The following is an 18,372-nucleotide window of genomic DNA, read 5'->3' on the forward strand; positions in this document are numbered from 1 at the left end:
GGTTGATCTCGATCCCCTTGTTCAATACCATGAAGCCTACGAATTTGCTCGAACCCACTCCGAAGGCATATTTCTTAGAGTTAAGCTTCATGTTATAACTTCTAGGGATGTCGAATGTTTCCTGCAAATGTGTCAAATGGTCCTCTACGTGCAGGGATTTAACTAGCATGTCATCAATATAAACTTCCATGGATTTGCCTATTTGATGCTCGAACATTTTATTAACTAGGCATTGGTACGTGGCCCCGATGTTTCTCAGCCTGAAGGGCATTACATTGTAACAGTAGGTACCACACTTCGTGATGAACGAAGTCTTTTCCCTATTCGCGGGGTTCATCTAAATTTGGTTATACCCTGAGTAGGCATCGAGAAAGGAGAGGATCTCGTGGCCGGCCGTTGCATCGATCAGACGATCGATGTTAGGCAATGGGAAAGAATCCTTGGGCCACGCCTTATTAATCTTTATAATATATGCACATTCTTAACTTATTTCCCCTTTTGGGCACTACCACTATGTTGGCCAACCATTCGGGATACTTTATCTCTCTGATAGACCCTATTTTAAGGAGTTTCATTACCTCGTCTTTGATGAATGCATGTTTTACTTTAGACTGGGGTCTTCTTTTTTGCTTCACCGGTTTAAACCTGGAGTCGACACTCAATCAGTGGGTGGTTATTTTCAGTGGGATTCCTATCATATCTAAATGGGACCAAGAAAAATAGTCGATGTTGTTAATAAGGAATTGAATAAGTTTTTTTCAGAGTTCGCGGGTTAATCCCATTCCTAGGTATACCTTCCTATATGGGAGATGCTCAATTAAAACAGCCTGCTCCAGTTATTCAACTGTCGATTTTGTTGCATCCAACTCTTTGGGGGTAATGAAAGTTCGAGGGGCGAGGAAATCTTCTTCATCATCCTCGGGGGTCTGTATGCTCCTAGACTCAACCGAGGTGGAGTGTATGGGGCTCGATGCCTCCTGGTAAACTGCGAACATTTCTTTTGCCGCATGTTGTTCTCCATATATGGCTGTTATACCATCTTTTGTTGGAAATTTTTTCATCTGGTGCAGAGTTGATGGCACCGCTCTCATGTTGTGTATCCACGGCCTGCCAAGGAATGCGTTGTACCTCATATCACCAATGATGACGTGGAAATTGGTATTCTGAACCATACCGGACATCTCAACCAGGAAGACAATCTCTCTTTTCGTTATTTTGCCGGCCATGTTGAAGCCGTAGAGGACTCGGGAGGCGGGTATGATTTGATCGAGCAACCCATGCCGTTCTACTACCATTGACCTAATTACGTTGGATGAGCTGCCTGGATCGACGAGCACACATTTAATTTGAACGTTACTTAAAAGAAATGAAATAACCAGCGCATCGTTGTGTGGTTTTGCGAAGGTCTCGAGATCCTCCTTGCTTAATGTGAGGGTGTATTCGGTCATGCAATCTCGGATCGGCCCCTCGATTGTGGCGGGTATTTTTATCCTTTTGATCACGGGTCCTTGGGTAATGTCGACCCCCCCGATAATCATATGAATGACATGTCGAGTAATCTCTTTTTTTCCTAGGTCGGATGCTTCCAAGATTCCCACTGAGTTTCTTGGTGTGCTCTCTGGTTAATATGAGGATCGACGTTAATGCATTGGGCGTTGTACGAGGTCGTCCCCTTGGGAATCAGCTCCGGTGTGTTTTCAGGGTTTCGTGGTGGCACACCCATACCTGGAGTAATCGTACCACCTTTCCCATAGTTTTTGAGGCCGTTGTTTTCGGGAACACTTACTGGTTTAGGAATTTTGACCTGAAATCAATGATCTTGGACAAGAAAGTGAGAAAGATTACTTGCGTTGTGTAGTAAAACCAGCAAGAAAATAATCACTATTATTTTTAGCCCCACGATGAGCGCCAAACTGTTTACCGTGAAAATGGAAATAACAATTAAATTTGATTCAGTGGTTCTAAAAATACCTGATCTATTTTTATGCTAGTTATTAGGCAGTTGATGCTATGTGAAAGACATAGAAATGAAATAAGAGCTTCAAAATGAGATGTTAATCAAACCGAATCGTTGCCAATCGGGACCTCGAGTTTGCCTATTCGAGGTCCTCGGGGTCGAGTCTAAAGCTAGGCTAGGAGCTATCGAAGTTGGTCGATGGATACTAACAGTTATAAACAAATCAATGATGGCTCTTTATGGCCAATAATAATCAATAAATGAAGAACAATAGATAGAACACGATAAATATGAGCAATAAATGAGATAACGAGACCAGGGGAATGTGTTAGAGGGCAGAGAGAATGTTCTAGTATAGTTAGTATGGAGCAACCGAACCCTACAAAATAACAAGGATCCTCTTTATATAGGAGGGGGAATACCAACATAGCATAAATGCATTAATTATAAAGATATTGGGATGGGACAGCTAGTTGACACCATAATTCAGGTCTGAACTTAGCTCACTAGACTTCATCAGCCCTAGTTGTTCACCTTGGGAACTCCCCACTTTTCCATCATAGTTGTTGGTCTATGTTTCCCTGAGGTCGAGCGTCGATAACCCTCGAGGGTGAACCTCGACCCTAGTCATGAACCTTGTGAAATATGCTTACGAGCCATCATAATTACGGAAAATTGGACCCTCTGATTTTACTGTACACAATGGAATTGGGGTGAACTCAAGAAATTGATAGCCCCAATTAAAGGGTTAAACCTAGAGATAGCAATACCCGACTTGAGCTAATGTCATTTTATTTGTATGAATACCCATTTGGACTTGAGAAAGCCAAATAGGGAAAAATCACTCAAACTACTGAGAGATATAGAGTGATTACCCGGATTGACAACTATATTACGATCCCAACTAATCAAGCTTGGCCTAGATTTTACTACCAGTTAGATATCCACATAGGTAGAAGTCATGACCCTAGTCTCTTTAAACACTTAAAAACAACAACAAAAATATTGTCCTTAATTTCAATCATTGCAATCTTTAAAGTAAAGTTAGAAGTAGAAATAAAACCCAAACTTGTGGAAGTGTAATTAACTCAAAGCCCACATCTAGTTTATATATAAACCTAATTCCAAACATTAACTCTATGTGGATTCGCTCCCGACCTAGATGGGTTAAAACTGCATCGACCACCCTCGCTACTCAATAATAGTGTACGCTTGGACCCGATCAGTCAGCCAGTTGAGGATGCTACTTGGGAGACCAAGTGGAAGATGCGGAGTAGATATCCGCACCTATTTTTGATCCCATGTATGTTTTTAGACCTGTTCGAGGACAAAGGTTTGTTTAATAGAGGGAGAATGTAACAACCCGGCTGGTTGTTTCAAGAGTTTTAGCCCCATTCCCCTATCTACTGCTCCTTTTGTGCTCTGTAGTTATTATATGACTTATCGGGTTAGTTGGATCAGGTCTAGAGAGATTTCAGAGTGAATTGAGACACACAATCTCTTAATTGAAAGCTTAAGTTAGAAAAGTTGATCGGATGTTGACTTATGACTAAACGACCTCAAATTTGAGTTTTGTTGGTTCTGTTAGCTTCGTTAGGTATTTTGGACTTAGGTGCATGTGTCGGGTTGTGATTTGGAGGTTCGTAGTAGAATTAGGCATGAAATGGAGAAAGTGGGAATTTTGGAAAGTTTGACCGAGAGTGGACTTTTTGATGTCATGGTCAGGTTGGATTTCCAGAAGTTGGAGTAGGTTCGTGGTATCATTTGGACTTGTGTGAAAAATTTAAGGTCAATCGGACGTGATTTGATAGGTTTCAATGTCGTTTGTAGAATTTGGAAATTTCAAAGTTCATTAGGCATGAATACATGTGCAATTCGTGTTTGTGATGTTGTTTGAGGTGATTTGAGGGTTAGACTAAGTTCGTATGATGTTTTGGTACTTGATGATATTTTGGTTGAGCTCTCTAGGATCTCGGGTTGATTTCGGGTGGTTGACAAACTTGGAGTGGAAGTTGAGGAATTGCTAAAGTTCGGTCTTTTGCTGGTGTAATCGCACGTGCGAGAGTACTAGCCGTAGGTGCGATGCCGCATGTACGGCAGACTGAGTGCATGTGCGGCAAGGGTGAAGACCAACAGAGGTCGCAGGTGCCATAGTGTTTTCACACCTGTGATAGCGCAGATCCGGATCAAAGGTCGCAAGTGCGGAGGCAGTTTGGATTAAGCGATTTTCGCCTAAGCGCCCTTTTTCCGCAAAAGCCTGGGCAAAACCTGTATAAACGAAGGTTCGAGATCTTTGCCATTTCTAATATTTTGAGCTCGGATTTTGGAGGTTATTGATAGGGTTTTTGAAAAGATTATTGAGGTAAGCTCCTTATGTTCTTTTTTTCTTCAATAATTATGTTTCCCCGCTGATTTTCGACCTAATTGGTGTGTTTTTAGGTGAAATTTGGGGGTTTGAGGTTAGAGATTTGGAGAGATGATTTTGGGGTTTTGAGTGGCGATTTGATGTCGTATTTTGATAAATTTGGTATGATTAGACTCGTGGTTGAATGGGCTTTCGGATTTTGTAACTTTTGTTGAATTTCGAGACGTGGGCCCGGGGGCCGGGTTTGAGCTAATTTTGGATTTTTGAGTTATAAATTCATAATTTCTTGTAGAATAGATTCCTTTAGCCCGTACTAATTGTATTGTACTACTTGTGGCTAGATTTGGGGATGTTTGGAGACCGATTAGAGAGGCAAAGGCATTTAGAATATAGTCTAGGCTTGGATTGAGGTAAGTAATAGTTTAAAATCTGGTTCTGAGAGTATGAAACCCCGCATTTTATGTTATGTAATTGTTTTAGAACCCGAATCTCTTCCCTTCAAACCCAGAAATTGTCCACTTGTAGGAAAGAGATTATTGGGGTTGTTGATAGTGTGAAAATGGCGACATGGAATTTGGAGTAATTGACATCAATTGATGCACAATTAAGGGCATTGGTTCCTTGCAAAGTTTCTGAGGATGATAAGCTGCTTGAGTATGATGCTTTGCTTTTGGATCGGTTTCTTGATATTCTTTAGGATTTACATGGGGAAGATCTTAAGGAAATGGTATGCATTATATGTTTCCCCGCCTTTTATTGTTATTGCCACCAATGTTGCACGGACTCTCTAACATATTGCCGCATCTGTGTTGGATCCTCAAAAATATAATACTTTTGGAGGATCCGACATGCACCCGTCAATATTTTTGGAGAGTCTGAGCAACATAGATTGCTACATTCTTGTTCTGTTATTTAAGGATTTTACTCGGTTTTTAGATTCCAGTGTGCCTTGAGCTGAGGGTCAATCAGATACATCCTCACTATATTTAAAAGGTAGGGGTAAGGTCTGCGTGCACACTACCCTCCCCAGACCCCATTTGTGGGAATACACTAGGTTCATTGTTGTTGTTGTTGATTGTTTTAGAGGTGACGCACATGCTAGGTGACGGGCGTGTGGGCGTGCACCATGGGAATTGTGACGTGGTCCATTCATAAAATTGTAAAGTTGAATAACTGTTTGTTAGCTATATGCTCTCCATGAATTATAGAAATTTGACTGAAAATCATCTTAGAAATCATGTTTAGGCTATGTATTAGTACTGCTGGGACCCATAGAGGTCGTGTTACATGTTGAATTACCTGCTAAATGCTATTTGTACATGTCATGACCCAAACCTATGTGCCACAACAGGCACCCGATACCTTACTCAACCGAGTGCCAACATAACATATTATTCTTATCGTACTTTTATTGGAAAATGAGCCAAATGGGCCATCATGGGCTAGCCAGAATGAACATAGAGGAGTACTTAATATAGGACGACACAACCTGATATAAAAACTTACACATGTGAAATATGGGCATATAAAGCTAACATGATAATTTGAATACTCAAAACATAGGCCTACAAGGCCATAAAATTATCCGTATACATGACATCTGCCTACAATCCTCTAAGATTACATAGTTATCATAAAGGTCGGGATAGGGCCCCATCATACCAAACAATACACGTCTAAATCATGCTGACCAAACAAGCAACTCTGGAGCAAATGGAGTGCACCAACATCTTCCGCTGAGCTGATAGCCAACTTGGAGGACTCTCAACCTGTCTATCGGGACTTGCGGGTATGAAACACAGCGTCCTTAGGAAAAAGGGATATCAGTACAAAAAATGTACCAAGTGTGTGTCGCGCCCCCTTTTTCTTGCGAAATCAGGTTTATGACATTTGGGAGGGCAACTCATTCCCTTTTGGGAATTTGGGTTTGAATTGAAAGTCGCCACCTAATGATAAGGTGAATTAGGACACCAAGAGGGTTTTGATTTGAGTAACCAAAGATTGGGTAAGGGCTTGAAATTATCTCAAGAGTAAGGTGTTAGGCACCCCCCAAGATCCACTAGTGTGGTTCCCGACCAGACTATTGTTGTGACTTTAGGTGAAAATGACATGTAAGCAAATGAAACTTCAGATAAGAAGGGATTTTCACATAATGGTTGACAAATAAACAAAGTTGGAAAGAACTAAAAGAAAGCTGATTTTCCTTAAGACATAGTTTGAAATCTTTAGACGAAACAAAGGGAAAGAGGGTCCTAGGTTTATTAATAATATGGATCACCCCACACAATGCCCGGTAATCACTCCTCAATGAGGGGATACACGTGACATTATCGTGTGGTCATCATATCCATATCTACCCTTCCCACCCCGTTAAGGTATTAAAGCGCTGGATGGTTTCGTTTTACTTATTGCATGCTATTACCCGTCTCAATCCTATCAGTCCCAGAGGCATTTAGGACTACTAATCCTAAAGGGGAGGGGTATTAGGCTTATTTGTAATTTCAAAGGCAAAATTCTAAGACGACATACAAAACATGTATATCAATTGGGGGAAAGCACATAACAAGCAAAAAAGGCTCAGATACACCTCCTTTAAACAAAGAAACATGTAATTAGTATGACTTAAACATACTGTTTAGGGCCTGATTAAATACTAACACGAGAGGACTTAAAGGTTGAGGCAGCCAGATTTATTACATAATTCAGTTAAGAAGCCCGAATCAGGCTTGCCTGCTGGTTGTAGTTAATAGAACTGATTAAGTTTATAACTTTATCCTAAGGCTTGCCTAAGTGTTGGATAAGGATCCTATGGGCATGTCATCTACTGAATTCAGAAAGCAATGAAATAAATAAACTGAATACGGTAGTCAAAAAGAAAAGTCAAGTTTTAACGAAGGTTATAATTTCTGCAACTAATGCTACTTATTATTACTGGTTTTAGCTCTATACGTGAATGAAGTGATTCAGATTCGATTAGGAATTCCTATAGACATGCTTTCTACGCGTAATTGATTTTAAGCCTTTTGTAGACATGGTAAAAAAATGCAAAAGCCTTATAGACATGATATCTAAATGCATAAGACTGGTTTTAACCTATAAACATGGTATTTAACTGGCAGAAAAACCTATGAGCATGATATCTAGATGCAGCATTTGTTTAAAACCTATGACATAATATCTATACGAATGTAGTAATCCTATGATCATGATTTCTATGTGAAAATGGACATTCAGAATCCCCTATAGGCATGCTTTCTATATGCATTTGAATGTGCAGAATTTAAAAACACCTATAGACATGGTATCTATGTGAGAATGTAGCACTTAGAATGACCTGTAGGCATAGTATCTACCTTTTGCACACATAGTTACCCGCCCTTTTCACTAGCCATCCCCAAGAGTTTATTACAAATTATTACAGCTCGAAATAAAGTAAAAAATGCATCAGAAAATATAAAAGTACAACCAAAGGAGAGACTGATTCAGACTTCATGTTTGAAATATCAGGTAAACCAACTCCAATGGATCTTGATTCAAAGCCTTTGTCCCATTTGAATGTGTCAAAGTTCCCTAAGAGCCTCAATGGGACTCCGGGCAATGCTCACACCCAAATGTATTATCATATTAGGATAAGTGCAGTGTGGAAAGGCCAGCCCTCAAGTGTCCAAGTTCAGAGGGAGCTCAAAGGGTCCCAAGGCAAGGCTCACAAGAAGGGGGCAGAACTTAAAGACTAAGAGAGGATGCAAGTGCAGAAACAGAATTCTGAAAGGGGAAAGGGAGAGGGAAACAACTACAAATAAGTACACATAGGGGAATAAGGAATAAGGAGACTGTAAAGAGCCTATTGCTTAGGCAAAGGCAGGTTTCAAGCATGTTGAGCAATGGAGGATGCTAGTATACTCTCAAACCTGCTAGAACAAACTATTTAGAGGATAGGATCCCAAGGGATCAAGTTTGATTCATGGACAATAACTTGCAGTATTGCCATGCCTCAAACCATAGCTTAAACACATAAGGGGGCAGACGTTTGGGATTCATAATAGAGTAGGCAGAAAGAAATCAATATGCTAGAGCAAGTGTTGAACTACACAGAAGCAGTAAGTAGACAGAGATACAAAAAGTAATATATAAACACATTTTTGTGAAGTTGAAATCTTAAATCAAGACATACCAGTTTCAAAGACGTAAATAGAGAAAAGCAGGCAGTAGGTCTTGTAAACAGTCCACAACAACAAGAGAGAATACTTTGAGTGTAAATATAAGTTCAGAAAAACTACGAGTGATGGATTGATGTCCTTGTGTCAATGAAAGATTTGATATTTATAGTGTGAAAATAGGCAGAAATAATGGTAACAAAACAATTAAGGAACTGGTTATCAATTAAAAATCAATCAATACAAGACTTTATTTAATTAAGGAATTCAGATTCAAACGGTAAAACTAATTAAAGGAAAGAAATCAAATAAACATCATGTGCAAAGTAGGCAATTAGGGGTAAATACATAGGAGTTTTAATTAAGGGAAGAATTTTGAAATACGCGGCTAAAACAAATAAGATAAGGATCAATCGGTATATAGTAAATCAAGGGGTCAGAGGTTTAAAATTACTGTCTCATGATGGGCTAAGGAAAGCTTTCGACTCAAATCAAGTAATAGGGAAATCAGCAAAAAAGGAAATAAATCAATCAAACTTATAAAAGGGAAGTCTGAAATCCATCAAAACCATTTTTAGAGGGAAGTTCAGCACATATAAAGAGTACACAAATATGCCAGGTTGAATTTAGTGCAAAGAAAACGTCATGCCATTACAAAATCAGTAGGTAGTCACATAGGTTAGAAGAGATAATATCAAATAGCATACAAAGGGTCAAGTATAAGGACCTTAGAAGAGTTTTAGTAGAAAAATCAGAATCGCTTAAAGAAAGAGAGATTTCAAGACTCAGTTAACAAATTCAGAAAACTTGAAATAGTTCCAAAAAAGTTAGGTTTTCTGAAATCAAACAAGTTCACAGATGAAGAGCAAGCAAATCACATAGCCAAAGGTCTAAAACTCGGATGAACCCCCAAATTTAGGGTTTTTGCCATTAACCGAGTGCAGAGACGAAAGGGAAAGTGATTAAGGGAGAAGATACTAATTGAAATAGGTTCAGAGGTTTCAGAAAGGAACTGAGACCTTTAACAAGATCTTTTAGTTGTAGGAACTCATGATAGGCATAGTAAAAGAATAACATGCGAAACCAATAGAAGAACTAGTAGAAAAAACAAATAAGAACATGGTGAAAAAAAACTTAACAAGAACACAGTAGGAGTAAATAAGGGAGACGAAACACACAAAAAACATAGTAGAAGCAACATAGTGGAAGAAACACACAAAGAAAAAGAAAATCAGAGAAACATATAAGAGAAAAAACAAAATCAGAGAAACATAACTCAAAAACCCTAGATCGGAAGAAATAAAGGTTTTGAAAGCATAGTTTTAAAAGAAATGTCAAGAAATCGTTTTAAAAGTTTAGGGAAAATATGGATCTAGAACAGATCTAAGGAAATCAGAAGAACCTCAAAAGCTAGGGTTTCAGAGGAACCCAAACGCTGAGAAAGACTTAGATCGTCGTTGATCTAAATAGGAGGAATCGAGGCCAGGCTCGAACAGACATGGCTTGCCGGAGATAGCCATGGAACTCGAATCAAACAAGGTCTGGATCCAGCTTCTTCGTGGTCAAGTCATGAGTCTTTAGTAACCAAGCGTGTAGGAACCATAGTAGGTTAGTGGGTGGTTAGACCACCATAGATTCAGGCCAAGAGGTGGCCAGAGAAGGCGAGTGGAGCTCATTGGTGCAGAGGGGAAGGGGGAAGGTTCTAGAGAGAACCAAAGATTTAGAGAAAGAAGAGAGTTGGTTGAGTTAGGAATGAGCGGGGTTTAGGGGGGGTCGTTTGGGTTTAATTTGGTAAGAGTGAATCTGGGTCGTTGATCAATTTTGATCAACGACCAAGATTTAATCCAGTTTAGGCGAGTAGATTTAGGGATCGGGCTTGGGTCTTTGGGCTGGTTTAACTTGGGTTGGGGTCTGGTGTAATTTAGGCTAGATTATAAAGCCAAATCTGGTTATAAGTTAAATAGCCCCCTTTTCCCATTTAATTTATAAAAATAGTAAATGAATTTCTAAAAACAAATTGAAAGTGCTAAAATAGTTTATAATATAAAATTAATAATTTAAAAATATAAGACCCTATTTTATAAATACGAGACGAATTTAAACCTAAAAATGGCTAATATTGTAATTATGCAATTTTATCCTTAAAATACCAAATAAATTTGTAAAAAAATATATAAAAAATGTCTTAGCCATATTTTAGTGTAAACCTGGGAATCCAGTAAATGAATCACAAAAATGATAATTTTGGGGATAATTATTGGGTTTTTCTTGATAAAATAGGGCAGTAAATTGATTTTAAAATCCTTGAAAAATTAGGGAAAATAATTGAACCTTGGGACATACCTATATATGCACATATATGCTAAGGTATTTTGTACATAAAAATATAGGGAAAATTGGGTATCAACAGCTGTCCCTCTTTACCCGAGAAGGATGAAAGAGTTATCTAGTAAAGATATGATGGCCAATTTTGACCGAACGAAATGGTTTGAAGAGGTTTGGTCGTGCCCTGGATTCTAAGCTGCCTACATATCCCTGGTCTTACAGGAATCAGGCCATATGTAGTTCAGGATCCATTGGCGAAGTATGCCGATGGAGATCTTTCAAGAACGAACGCAATATTTAGGTTGGGCTGAATGGTTAAGGTTTAATAGGGCTGCGGGAACTGGAGCGGGATCGCTCCTACCGAGATGGCCATTGCTCGCCAGTTTACCTGCAAATGAGCAATACAAGCGTATATTGTGCGGAAATTTAAACATGATGCAAGTTCCCCTTGGACCATGAATGTTGTCTTTGGATGGTTAGGATGACATCCTCGGACCATGACGTCCTGGGTCGTGGAGCATATGATAAAGGATTCGTAGGCCATGAAATGATGCTCTCGAGCTATGAGAATGATGCCTCCGAACTATGATGCCTTTGAATAATGATATGCAAAAGATTAAAGGAGTCCTCAGGCCATGACATGGTGTTCTCGGGCTATGAAAATGGTGCCTCCGAACAATGACGCCTTTGGACAATTTGGCGATAAATACAGTGTTTGGCGATCTTTCAACCTATGCAATACAGTATGTGGTGATCTTTCAGCCATGCAATGCAGTAGGTGGCGATCTTTTAGCTATACAAATGTAGATGAAGTGGCGATCTTTCAGCCCATGAAATGCAATAAGCGACAATCTTTCAGCCATGCAAGTGTGAAATAAAGCAGCGATCTTTTAGCCATGCAGGTGTAAAGATGGCGATCTTTCATCCATGCAAGTGTAAAATGAAGTGGCGATATTTCAGCCATGCTGGTGTAAAGGTGGCGATCTTTCAGCCATGCAAGTGTAAATAAAGCAGCGATCTTTTAGCCATGCGAGTGTAAATAAGTTGGCGATCTTTCAGCCATGCAAGTGGGGGTAGATCTTAACCTCGAAAGGCAGAATGATAGCCTTATGCAATGCAAGAATGCAGATGGAGGTAGAGCTTAACCTCGGAAGGCAGAATGGTAGCCTTATGCAATGTCATTTCGGATTGCTTTGAATGTAATTATAAGTTCAGAAAGACTATGAGTGATGGATTGATGTCCTTGTGTCAATGAAAGAGTCGATATTTATAGTGTGAAAACAGGCAGAAATAATGGTAAGAAAATAATTAAGGAACTGGTTATCAATTAAAAATCAATCAATTCAAGACTTCCTTTAATTAAGGAATTTAGATTCAAACGGTAAAACTATTTAAGGAAAGAAATCAAATAAACATCATGTACAAAGTAGGCAATTAGGGGTAAATACATAGGAGTTTTAATTAAGGGAAGAATTTTGAAATACACGGCTATAACAAATAAGGTAAGGATCAATCAATATACAGTAAATCAAGAAGTCAGAGGTTTGAAATTACTGGCTAAGGAAAGCTTTCGACTCAAATCAAGTAACATGGAAATCAACAAATAAGGAAAGAAATCAATCAAACTTATACAAAAGAAGTCTGAAATCAATCAAAATTGAAAGCCATTTTTAGAGGGAAGTTCAGCACATATAAAGAGCGCACAAATATGCTAGGTTGAATTTAGAGTAAAGAAAATGTCATGCCATTGTAAAATCAATAGGTAGTCACATAGGTTAGAAGATATAATATTAAATAGCATACAAAGGGTCCAGTATAAGGACCTTAGAAGAGTTTTAGTAGAAAAATCAGAATCGCTTAAAGAAACAGAGTTTTCAAGACTTAGTTACCAAATTCAGAACACTTGAAGTAGGTCCAAAAGAGTTAGGTTTTCTGAAATCAAACAAGTTCAAAGATAAAAAGCAAGAAAATCACAATGCTAAGGGTCTTAAAACTCGGATGAACCCCTAAATTTAGGGTTCTTGCCATTGACCGAGTGCAGAGACGAAAGGGAAAGTGATTAAGGGAGAAGATACTAATTGGAACAGGTTTAGAGGTCTCAGAAAGGAACTAAGACCTTTAACATGCTCTTTTATTTGTAGGAACTCATGATAGGCATAGTAAAAGAACAACATGCGAAACCAATAGAAGAACTAGTAGAAGAAACAAATAAGAACATGGTGAAAAAAAACTTAACAAGAACACAGTAGGAGAAAACAAGGTAGACGAAACACACAAAGCACACAGTAGAAGTAACATAGTGGAAGAAACACACAAAGAAAAAGAAAATCAGAGTAACATACAAGATTAAAAAAAATAAGAGAAACATAACTCAAAAACCCTATATCGGAAGAAATAAAGGTTTTGAAAGCATAGTTTTAAAGAAATGTCAAGAAATCGTTTTAAAAAATTAGGAAAAACATGGATCTAGAATAGATCTAAGGAAATTAGAAGAACCTCAAAAGCTAGGGTTTCAGAGGAACCCAAACGACGAGAAAGACTTGGATTGTTGTTGATCTAAATAGGAGGAGTCGAGGCTAGGCTCAAACAAACATGGCTTGCCGGAGATAGCCATGGAACTCGAATCAAACAAGGTCTGGATCCAGCTTTTTCATGGTCAAGTCATGAGTCTTTGGTAACCAAGCGTGTAGGAACCATAGTAGGCTGGTAGGTGGTTAGACCACCATGGATTCAGGCTAGGAGGTGGCCGGAGAAGGCGAGTGGAGCTCATCGGAGCGGAAGGGAAGGGGTAAGGTTCTAGAGAGAACCATAGATAGAGAGAGAGAAGAGAGTCAGTTGAGTGAGGAATGAGAGGGGTTTGGGGGCGTCGTTTGGGTTTAATTTGGTAAGAGTGAATCTGGGCCGTTGATCAATTTTGATCAACGACCAAGATTTAATCTGGTTTGGGTCGGGTAGATTTTGGGATTGGGCTTGGGTCTTTGGGCTAGTTTAACTTGGGTTGGTGTCTGGTGTAATTTAGGCTAGATTATAAAGCCAAATCTGGTTATAAGTTAAATAGCCCCCTTTTTCTATTTAATTTATAAAAAATAGTAAATGAATTTCTGAAAACAAATTAAAAGTGCTAAAATGGTTTATAATATAAAATTAACAATTTAAAAATATAAGACCCTATTTTATAAACACGAGACGAATTTAAACTTAAAAATGGCTAATATTGCAATTATGCAATTTTATCCTTAAAATAACAAATAAAATTATAAAAAAATATATAAAAAAATGTCTTAGCAATATTTTAGTATAAACCTGAAACTCCAACAAATGAATCACAAAAATGATAATTTTGGGGATAATTATTAGGGTTTTCTTGATAAAATAGGGCAGTAAAATGATTTAAAAATCCTTGAAAAATTAGGGAAAAATAATTGGACCTGGGGACATACCTATATATGCACATACATGCTATTTTGAAAGGTGTTGTGTACATAAAATACAGGAAAAATTGGGTATCAACAGTATGTAAGGAATGAAAATCAGTAAATAATAGACAATAGACATGAGAGAAGAATGGAGTAAAAGACTCGACATGTAAGTCTGGATAACTCTGTAAATCATGTAATACTTATAGTGTCATGCATATGCATATGAATGTCATGTCATGCATAGATACATGCGTTCATAACATAATCAAGCCTCTGAGGGCATCCCATCATATCATCACGGCCACTGTAGGCAACATCATCAACGTATACCAGCTGATCAGGTAGTGGTGCGTATATAACGCCATAATCTTTCTCCATATCTCATATACATGTAATATACATATATATGTGTATATAACGTCGTCTGGTCATGGGTCAATGTACATGTATAAATGATGCAATACATGAGAAGTATGTCAATAAAATATCTCGGAACATCATAAGACCATTATATCTTTGGTTAATATCATGAAACACACTTTATCAACTTTCATATTTTCTAAGACCCATGAACAAACAATAGAACAATAAGACATATGGGAATTTGAGAACATAGGCATCTCTAATACTTTTATGAATAGAGTCATTTATTGAAATTGTGCATTTGCTCGTTTCATTAAAGAAAGAAGGGATAGCCTTAACATACCTGACCGATTCTCTTGACAATCTCTCCAACACACGATGATTGTGACAAAACATATAACGGCGGATCAATGTAGGGGAAAAATCAGTATGATATTCTTTGAGAAAGATTGTACCGTACTCCCTTAGAATCGCAAAATCCCGTTGCCATAATATTACGTAGTCTCGTATGATTTTTGTAGAAAAATTTCACATTGCTAACATATCAATTCTTATATGAACTTGATGAAGCCTTATGTTACTATGGAAAAATTTGAGCTAATCATGTTCTTAATATCATGAAACAAACTTGGCACCAATGAAGTCTTACATATTAAATGGATATATCTCATGTTTTCAAGACTTATATGCTAAATGGATTGGTGACTCACCTTCTTAAGAATGTCAAATCTGTTTAAATGTTGCCACCACACTCTTAAGCTTAAGAGATGGTAATATGGGGCCATGTTTCCATAAACCCACGTGAATTTGTCACCTAGTAATTATCCAAAGTCTTCACTTGCATAGTCATCCACAAAATCAAATTTATAAATTAATCTCCCACTTAAAAATTCATAATTACCCAATCTCAAATTAAAATACTACTCATTTGTAGCACACCTTATATACTTTATTATCATAGTCATGTAGTACCATGTATGACATTAGTCCATAAACACAGTGTATAATAGCTTGGACCGTATTTTATCCCAAAATGTCAAACTTCGGTGAAACACATTTTCTTTGATTTGCTTACCCTCTCACCTTCACATATTTACTCATCACTTGTTTGAAATAACATAATTCTTATAATCTCAAAATAATCTAATTCCCGAACTTACGATGAAACTTCAACATACAAAAGAGCGAGAAGTAACATCTCATTTCCGAGCTTTCATTAATTTACTCATGGCGTACTTTCACGTAAAAAAACATAGGGTGTAACATCATTACCCCCTTTGGAACATTCATCCTCGAATGTTGACTGATCCACTTATCATTATCATAACCTATAACCCTTGCGAATGCTTTAGTACTCTTCAGTGAATAAATCCAAGGTCCAGGGTATTCCCACCTTTAGGTCTCTTTATGACACCACGACCTGTGGTCGGAATTCTTCCAATCTCGTAACTCTTGCTACCTTTTGTCATGTAGCCTGTATGACTTTTTCCTTATACGTCCGCCTATGCCACTCTTCTCCCTTTTTTTCCTCCAACTTTTGGCCAATCTCTAGGCTTCACTTTGTAAATATATACAGAGCTTGACAGGATGTCCCTCTGGGCATCTATGGGTGTACCAAATTTCTTTACTCAGTACTTTTTTGAACTTATGAATATTGCTATATCATGTTTCATAGACCCGGTTATCTATCCATATGATTTTACTTGATCTAGGTAGGTCATACTATACCATAACTCTTACTTCGATTTATCGTTGTTGAGGTCTGCTACCAAATTCCAACTTACTCTTGTTGCTTATCCCAATAAATCTAAGTTTTTTTATGCTTCCTCATTGTTGTTCATCTTAAGAATGACGACCTAATTCTCATCTCATACTTTGTGACTTTTGTCCATCCATTGTTGATTCGCCTCAATAATGATCAACAATATACCACCGATAACTTGAAACTTCTTACGTAATACCTTGCTACCAGGGCTTATGTTGCATCTAGGAATATTTGAAGTGATTTTCCTGATCCATTTAGCAGCTATACTGTACTTCAATAAGCGTATTTTATAGCATCCCAATGTGATTCATTTACATGGGTGTTTTAATCCCGTATAATTCATGAAATCCTCTTCAAAGCATAACTCAATCGTAGGCCCAAACGTCATCCTTTATCTATCACAATTACATCATCATTGTATGCTAGGGCAGCATTCCATTTCCTCTAAATGCTACTAGTCTTAGACTTCTTTGAGTTTATTCAGGCTATACTAAGCTGTCTATAACTTAGAGAAACCATACACTCTCTTGTTTTTATGGGCTTAATGACGAGGACTTATCCATTCTCGTCACCTTCTCACTTGCCTTTCCTTATTCTTACTCATGTCTTCCTAAAACATTGTCTCTTTAACTTACGACTTACACATATCTATTTATATTACCCACAACCTTCCTTCAACTTGCTTGTACCATAGATTTCCGTGTGTTATTTTAGAACATCAAGTGAGTCATCACATTATCTATAACTCTTCTTTACTCTCTTAATTGGACTTCTCGTTACCTAGAAATCATCGACTGGAATATATGCCACTGACAACGCCACTATCAATACTGAATCTCAGTGCTTCTAGCCTTATATCCAAAGTATGGATTATTCACAACTTTCTGTACTTGGGTATCTCTCACGTTGTTCACTTTTACCTCACTTACCTTAAAATATCGCCTCACATTCTTCTATCTCGTTCATAACTTCCCTTCCACATAGGTATAATTCATATTTACAACTTGAAGCTTTACTATAATAATTGCACCTCTGGTGCACATACACAATTTGGTGAGAGCTTCATATTGACTTTTTATGAGGTTGGGACTTTTCTAACTGGCTTTATCGTAGAGCCGTTATAGAATATGGTTGTCGTACTATCTCTCTTGTACCTCTGATATTAAGAGTGATCCTGCAATATTCTCAATCATTATTTCTATAACTTTCTGGGTCCAATAATCAGACTCCTGATTTACTTAGTTGATGTAACTCTTTAGTTTCCTCTTCCCTCTAATCAACCTTTATGCAGGCTTAAGATATCATCCGATTTGCGGCTCATAGTATCAGTTATTACTTATAGCCTTTTATGGGCGCTATGCAATATCCATGATATAATTCTTTAAAAATTCAATCCTTTGTCTATGACCTAGACTCAATTCTTCATTTTAACTCGTACCAGAGTCTTCGACGACTGTATGATTGTCAACATATATGCTACATGGATAATACGCCAAATCTTAAGTGCATTCATAACGTAACTAACTCTGGATCATTACTCTAATAGTTCCTTATGTTCCCTCTCAGCTTTCTTTTAACATAAGCTATTACTTCTCCTGGTCGTTCTGCCACTTGTTGCATACATACTTAGCTTATCTTAGTTCCCACATATATTGGAATTCCATACAACTCAGATGATCTTGAATTTCACTTATGATTTTACTCCCCGTTCAATAGCCACGGTAGGCGCCACCTTCTTATGGAGTGCATACAATGTTGTTGTGAGACTATTGTTACAAGACCATTTCCTTTTTAGGTCAATGTGCTTAGGAAAGTACTAAGATTTAGTTCTACGATTGATCTATATATAGATATTTTACCTCTGTATCTTTGGTGCCTTTTCACATTATCGATAACCCTTACTCGCCTTGCAGTAATCCTTCTATATCAAGGATAGCAAATTTTCTTACTTGCGAGGGTGACACTTAGTGTAACTGGCACATGGAGTCCCTTAGGCTTAACTTTTCTCACATTGCTTTCTTTAG

At 37.8% G+C, this 18,372-nt stretch overlaps 1 protein-coding gene across 1 annotated transcript; it reads left to right on the forward strand.

Annotated features, from left to right (window-relative positions):
- Positions 1 to 4,881: 4,881 nt before the first annotated feature.
- Positions 4,882 to 5,019, forward strand: LOC138886939 (phosphoenolpyruvate carboxylase). The gene is given in 1 exon segment (XM_070168627.1): positions 4,882 to 5,019. A coding segment is annotated over 1 exon segment (138 nt).
- The last annotated feature ends 13,353 nt before the right edge of the window (positions 5,020 to 18,372 follow it).

The sequence above is a fragment of the Nicotiana sylvestris genome, chromosome 3, assembly GCF_000393655.2.
Source record: "Nicotiana sylvestris chromosome 3, ASM39365v2, whole genome shotgun sequence".
In the NCBI taxonomy this organism is placed as follows: Eukaryota; Viridiplantae; Streptophyta; class Magnoliopsida; order Solanales; family Solanaceae; genus Nicotiana; species Nicotiana sylvestris.